The sequence below is a fragment of the Castor canadensis genome, chromosome 1, assembly GCF_047511655.1.
Source record: "Castor canadensis chromosome 1, mCasCan1.hap1v2, whole genome shotgun sequence".
Classification (NCBI taxonomy): Eukaryota; Metazoa; Chordata; class Mammalia; order Rodentia; family Castoridae; genus Castor; species Castor canadensis.
The window spans coordinates 32167686-32175059 of NC_133386.1; the positions used below are offsets into that span (position 1 = coordinate 32167686).

General features: G+C 39.8%; 1 protein-coding gene across 11 annotated transcripts in view; it reads right to left on the reverse strand.

The window, feature by feature from the left end:
• Positions 1 to 7374, reverse strand: part of Akap7 (A-kinase anchoring protein 7) — a 258173-nt gene that overhangs the window by 148042 nt on the left and 102757 nt on the right. The window contains exons 1-2 of one of the 11 annotated variants that reach the window (XM_074074626.1): positions 6238 to 7327; positions 3834 to 3902 (exon numbers count right to left, since the gene is read on the reverse strand). The exons of 9 other annotated variants lie outside the window; for them this stretch is intronic. In XM_074074626.1, the coding sequence (XP_073930727.1) occupies positions 3834 to 3902; positions 6238 to 6286 (118 nt within the window). In that variant the 5' untranslated portion in view covers positions 6287 to 7327. Of the gene's footprint in view, positions 1 to 3833; positions 3903 to 6237; positions 7328 to 7374 lie in introns of those variants that run through there. One more of the 11 variants, XM_074074632.1, reaches the window with a different exon arrangement.

Here is a 7374-nt window from a genome sequence, read left to right on the forward strand (position 1 = left end):
GATCCTTTGTCTTGGTTTTCCTGTTCGGATAATAATAAACCTTGGAATCCAACAGATTTCTTTTTTTAAAGCCTCATGTAACTTAAATTAAAAAAAAAAGTAACAATGGGGACCATGTGTTACTTATCACTCTATCTTCCAGAATACCTCGCTTAGAGCTTTCCCAATGTGACGGGCTCAACAATATTAACTGAAGTTAATACTCTTCACAGCAGATCTCATGTAAGGCTAAATTACACTGCAACTATGATGCAACATGAAGGTTCAGGAGAAATCTGAGAGCCAGCATTTTTCACTAGGGCTGGTGATATTTATTCCAGAACACACTGGACTAGGTATATGAGACTCAGAAAATTCTCTACAATAAGTGCATCATTTGTGCAGCCACTGTCACCTTAGAAGTCAGCTTGGCAGAACTAGAGTTTTACTTTTCCTTATATACATTGAAAGTCCCCTAGAATAACCAAAGCCCCCCAGTTGCAGACAGTTAGAATTTTACCTAAGTTTAAGCAAAGAAAAAAGGAGGCTGTATTGCTTCATGCGGTGGAGAAGGGCTTACATGTAGCTAAATTCACAGATCAAACATGGTAAGGACAGTCTTTCACTCTCCTTCCCCAGGCTCTTCTTTCTTCTGTACTGTTTTCATCTTTACAATGACCCTCTATCAAATCTCAAGGAAGACTGTGGTTAGCTATGCTTGGACCCACATTCCTCCTAGGGCAGGAAGCAAGGCATCATGAAAGACAGGACCCCAAGAAGAGGGAGATGGAATTCCTCCAAAAGAAAGGATCTGTACTGGTCAATGCTGCAAGCCTACACAACAAGTCCAGATCTGAAATTCTAAGTTCAGGATTTCCCCTCCTGGGTAAGGTAGAAATAAAACAAAGCAAACTATCATTAACCCAAGCTGAATTCTAAGGTGAGCATGATTAAGCAATTAATATACTCTGTATTTGTTGCAGAGAGACTACATTTACCTAGTTTATTATATGCCAAGCATAGTGTCGGGCATTTTATAGACTTTAGTTCATTTAATTTTCAAAACAGGTAGATACCTACTTAAGATAATGAATGGTACAGTTGCTTAGAGAAGTTGAATAGTAAATGTCAGAACCACAATACAAACTCAATCAGTCTGTCTTCAAAATTTCTATCTTTCTACCTAATGACAATGAGAGTTTTGAGGCTTTTTTGAGGCTTTTTATTGTGGGTATCAGAAGTTTGTGGGTAAAAGAAAAAATGATAGCCCAAAGACTTATGTATTATACATGGGCAAAATTAAACACATCTTTGGGAAGTGATTTATCGCATCCTTAAAGAGTTTTACCAGCCCTCAGCTAATGCCTGAAATTCCTCCATAAGGCATTATTTTGGGCTAAGTTATTACCATTGCTTAATTTATGTTATTATTTTCCTGCAAATACTTCCCAAGAGTATTAGGTAATTAACTTAGTTCAGGTAAAGTACAAATGCCCCAGGAAGGAGTAACAGATAGGAAGTTTTCTTTTATCAGCTAAAATCCTTATGTGTATCAGAAACCTCTGTGCTTTTTTTTTTAAACATGGCTCCAGGGAAGAAGACACAGGGACAAGTCACAGCAGACTGCTGGGGGACAGAGAATCTGAGTATAATTCACATGAGGCAATGGGTGCACCAAGGGCTGGGAACAATTCTATAACCTACGTACTTCTAAGAAAAATTATTCAGCAGTTCATGGAAGAATGCAGGCAAATTCTCAAAAGGTCTGAGAACAGCAAAAGAAAATACAGTTTCCACATAGCCTATGGATGGACACAGGGAATCAGGGAGGTAAAAAAATAATAATAACTTCGAGCATTTGCTCTAATGTTCTTATTCTTAATTTTAGAAACAAACCTCCTGGGTACACATTCTTTAATAAGGTAAAAATCTAATCTTTATTGACTATGGCTAAATGGTTTACATTGCACAACATTACTATTGCCACCACAACGCTAAGGGTAGTCCTGCTTTACACAGCACCTCTGGCTTCACTGCCTCAGAAGCAGGTACTGGATTCTAAACAGAATAGGATCCAGACCTCCTGCCAGCTCTTGACCCTGGAGGGCTGTAATGCCCGCCCGGAAAGGTGTAACTGAGAAATTCCCCAGTCTTCTGGCTTCCAGAAACTTTCCCTCTGACATGGGATAGTTAGAGAACATATATTTTCTAATATGTTTTCTAATAATTGCATTTTGTAAGAAGTTCTGAAAATAATCTTGGTGTGGTATCTGGCAGACAGTAAGCATTCAAAACATTAAGAACAAAAGGAGGTGGGGGAAGGGAAGGAGAGAAGGAAGAGGGAAAATTATTGGATCCTATCTACACCACTCATTTTTGTAGTCCCTAGACTTTTAGCTCTAAGGGGCAAATGTGAAAAAAAAAAAAAAAAGAATAAACTTTCAAAATCATAGTAGTTCATGACTAGAATCATTTCAAATTCTGTCCTCTGATGTCCTCTCACACTGTAACCTAACAGGAAATGTGTTCCAGTCCTTCACTGACAAGCATTCAGAACATGCCTCCTCTGGCTCTGCTTTAGGGTCTGGTGCAACTAAGAGAGGTGCACAAACATCCTGAGTGTAAGGTGCTGGAAGTGCATGGGATAAGATGGAGCAGATGTGTGAAAGACAACCAACTTTATGATACAACCAACTTGTGTATCATAAGTGAAAAGAAAAGAGCAAAGCATAAGGTTATAAGATTTCCAGGGAACCTCTACAGAACTAAAAACTCTGAATACAGATGTCCCTGAAGGTAACCAAATAATCACCACCATGGTAATTAAGGTTCAAAAACATAAATATTCACAAGAGCTGAAATTCACACTGAATACCTCAATTTTTATATTAGTGTGCACCACCAAATTCCAAATCATAAAAAATTATCTGGAGATTTACTCATACTATTATACTGTATGCTAGTAAATGGCCCTGGTAAGAAATCCACACAAAGACTATATTAAAACACAATTCACGCATGAAATTAAAATGTGTGTATTATGTGTACTTACACAAATATTTTGTTTTTAGCATCATAGGTTAGCAAAGCTAGAAAGTGAGTTGTCATTGTCTGGTCCATTCTACCTTGCAGCACCCCTAGGAATGAGTGGCTACCCTGTCCTATACTTCAATACTTCCAATGACTGAAGACCTCAAGAGGCACTTTTGTCCATCTTTGGACATTCACTTATTTCATTCTACAGAAAAGCAAGGTACCTCAAAATAGGAAAATGTGCAATAGGAAAAGAGTAAGGGAAATGTTTTATAATTAGTTATTGAAAGTTTTCATTTGAAGTTTACTAAGTGAGGTGGCTAAACTGCAGTGGTCAGTATACCTGTATATGGTCATTTTTGTTCAAAACATTCCTTTCAGGCATGTTTAATCTTCCAAGTCTAATCTTCCAAGAAGTTTAATCTTCCAAGAAACATGCATTTATTTTCAGTATATTCTATTAACTATGGTCAAAAAAGGATACAGTTTAGAAAAATGTTCAACTGCTGGGATTTAAAGAAGAAGGGCCTCACTGCTCTGTGCTGCATTACCTGATGGACGAGGAAGATAACTGCTGTGTTTCACTATTCACTGCATTATCAAGAATTTTGGCTATGCACAGAGTTAACTTTCCATGCAGACTTCGGCCCCTGCACAATTGGTTGATTAAAGAATCATTTTGTTTGCTATTAATAGATTAAAATAGTAGCACTAACAAATCAATTAAATTAGAATCCTTTTTTTTTTCTGCCAACACCACCACCACCACCAAGGGCCAAAGCAGGATAAATGAGCAGAAGGAGGCGTCACTTGACTCTTACCACTTGGCCGGTTGTGTTTATCCTTGTTGTATCTCTGTAGAACTGCAGAGGACGAGTTTTCCAACTCACCTGTGTTTTGAGAATGACACCCACAAATTTAAACTTCTACCAAAAAAAAAAAAAACCCACTCAATTCTCTTCCATTCCCCTCTGGAGGAACATTCCAGGGCACTTCCCTTTGCAAGACAATGAGAAAAATGTGGATAATGGCATTTGTATAGATGCTCATGGAATAGGTGGCTCAGAGCAGGCTAATTAGGCTACTGCACAGTTGGGGACACAAAAATAAATAAGATCCACAGGATGCTGTATAATCCAGTAACAATATTAAACAATGCTGGGCCATCCCAAATAAATGTCTCAGAGATTCTTTCACACATTACCAACAAACTTACAGACTGGATACCTCCAGTTAGTGCCAATTTTTATGTTTTGAGACATGCTGGGCAATGAAATCTCTGCCACTTTTGAAATTCGCCCTTTACAAGTACTATTAGGCAAGTATCACCAAAAAATAGCTGTGCCGTGGATAGAACCATCTCTCAGACCATCCTGTGGCAGAGAAAGTAAACACAGCACCAGAAGACAGTTCTATTACGTGTACCTGGCATGTGTGAATGGAGCCTGAGAAAAAGAAGTAATGAAAAAAGATCAAAAATAAGAAGAAGGGACCTGCAGGGGTGAATGGAGGACTGGGGTCTGAAAGCACTGGCTCTATCATTCATACTTCTACAGTAGGACTTCACTTCAGACATAGCATTCTGTCTTCATTTTCTTTTTGAAAGTTTAGGGTTTGAGAAAGAGAACCCCAAAAACACATTAAACAAAACTTCCCATCAATCAATATTAGGGAGCACTGTACTTAAAACACTAGACTTTGCTTTCCAACAGTCCCAGTTGAGAAAAGACAGAAAAGAGAAAATTCCTCATTGTGTTGAGACTTGTCTTCTTCAGATAGAGCCAGGAAGATGCTCACAGCCAGTAGCAGAAGAAAAAGGAGAAGCAGAATTCAATAAGAGCAAATGCTCCAAAGGAAAACCTCAAGCAGTGGAGCAGGGATTAAGAAGGGCAAGGAAAGAGTTCACCATCCTTGCATCTGTCCACGCAGGCCAAGGATTTTCAAAGAAGGATGTCGTCCAAGAACAGAATCAATCTACCCAATCTTCAGGAACTCCAAACAAACCATTGTGACAAATAGCTGAGAAGTTTTGAGCTGCCAAATGAATGCCAGCACCAGCTGTGAGAAAATGACTGGTTTTGTTGTCAGGTCATCTCAGGTTGTATGATTAGAATGGTCACATACTGTACAGGGTCATTTCATAAGTGAAATTCACAGCCATTTATTGGCTCTTGTTAACAACCAAGCTTTTCAAAGTCTCCCAGTGTTTATTCCAGAGCAATCCCAAAAGAATCTTCATAAGAACCAAATCATTTCCCAAATGAATAGCTACAGAATATGTATTAATGTTTTAAAATCGCCCTCCCAGTATCCTGAGGAACAAACAGCAAGAAATTCAAACCAGATGTGGATCTTTGGAGTTCCTGAACTAGATATGAAATTCTATGGACTTATTTAAATTATAATTAAATATTGATGTGACAGACATATGGCTACAAATTATAAGTATGCCTGGAAACATTTTATTGAAAAGGAAGTAAAAATTGCATATTCCAGAGCAACTAGTGTAAGGCAAACTCTAATCAGCACACTAATTAAAATGCCAGTCACCTAACAGAGCTAAAATGTAAATGAATACACATAAGTCAATGAAGAAAAATTTTCACTGCAAGTATCATCAGATTAAGTTCTGTTTTCTGGGCCATAAGCAGATGTGGGATCTGCCTGACATTCGTTTAAAAATACCCCCTGAGGGTTTTTGCTAGAAGCAAAGCAGCATTGCTTCTTTGGAATGGTCTTACACACCTGAATTCCCTCCTGTGAAGAACAAAGCGAAGGACGCATGGAAATATCTGCAAATGTTCAATATACGTCATTTTGGAAACAGCTTTATCTCTCCACGTGCTGTGATTGGGCAATGCTCTGATAACGCTTCAGATAAGAGAAATGAAGCGTTACTTGTACAAGGTATCACACTGAATGCAGCAATTTAGAGAAACTTTAAACTCTGACTCTAGGCACTGTGAGACAGGAGCTGTAAGAACAGCAGCAGAAGAAAATCAGAAATGAGTTTTCAGTATTTTGACCTGTTAACAAAGCCTATTAACTGAGTTACTGTACTTTTATAGCTAATTTATAACTATAACCTGGCATTAGACATGCACATTTAAAAATCACAGCTGATCAATCTGCTATCTTTCTCACAAGAAAAATTAAAGTAACCCTAAGACAACCACACAAAATAGCCAAACACCAGGGATTCTGCACAGCACAAATCCCACTTACAGATTTTCCCCTCGTCCCTTGAGAAAGGAAAGCAGCAAAGCTGGCCCATGGCACTGGCTTTCCCTGCTGGGGCTCTTTCCGTGGACAACCCAAGTAGAGGCTGCGGTCACACCAGGATCTGTGCCTGTGCGAGCACACCCTGCCTCTTCTGCGGAGGAGCCTGCAGCACAGCGAGCTGGAGCTGGCAGAGCCAATGCACGCCCAGGGAGGGAGAAAGGGGAAGGGAACTGGCTGCAGCCAGCCGAAAAGCTCCTCCTCCGGCTCCTCCAGCTCAGCCACTGCTCTGGGACTGGCACTCAGAGGAAGAAGTGGCCATATGCTCCCCTAATTCCCACAAAACTGAGCCCCAGTCTTAGAGTGCCACCTGTGCCGGCAGGCTATCTGCCTGTGGCAAGTCCCTTCTCCTACACACAAATGCAGCAACTACACAGGGAAATTCAAACCAGGGAGGAAAAGCATATTTTCTGTGTGCTATTTAAAGAGGAAGAGCTTTTCTTATGCCTGGGAGACTTCGGCTTGTTTGTTTCACGCACTGGGAATCCAATATAGCAGAACACTGGAAACACTACCTGTCTGGTGCATTTGGCAACCTAACAGACTGAATGAACAATAGAAATGGGATGGGGGGTGGCGACTGTTATCTGCATTTTTCAGCCTGCCTTTTAAAGTTAGCACCTGCTTTCAGAAACACTGCCTTATTCCCCTGTGACAGCGTTAAACAATACTATGAATTTTGAAATTGCAGCATCAAATCTCTCCATAGCCTAGAAAACTCCTCCAAATCTAGACCCACCACTGAGAAAAAGATCAGGCATAAAGGCGTCATTATGGATGAAGTCACAAGGTGACTGAGGAAATTCAAGGACACCAAAACTTCTAATTTCAAGACACGATATATTTTGAACTTTATTATGTGGGAAAATAGATTTCATGTAATTATTCAAATCTGTTATCCCATTTAGGGAATGGCCTTACTTTATGACACTGTAGGAATGAAAGATGCTCTTAGTGCCAGGAATTCCATCCAGGTTCTTCCTTTTACTCCTCTTCTTCCTAGCTAGGCACACACAGTCGGGAGTTGGAAGGAGGGGGAAATGGGTGAGATGAAAACTTCACGTGGCTCTGAATCCATCCACC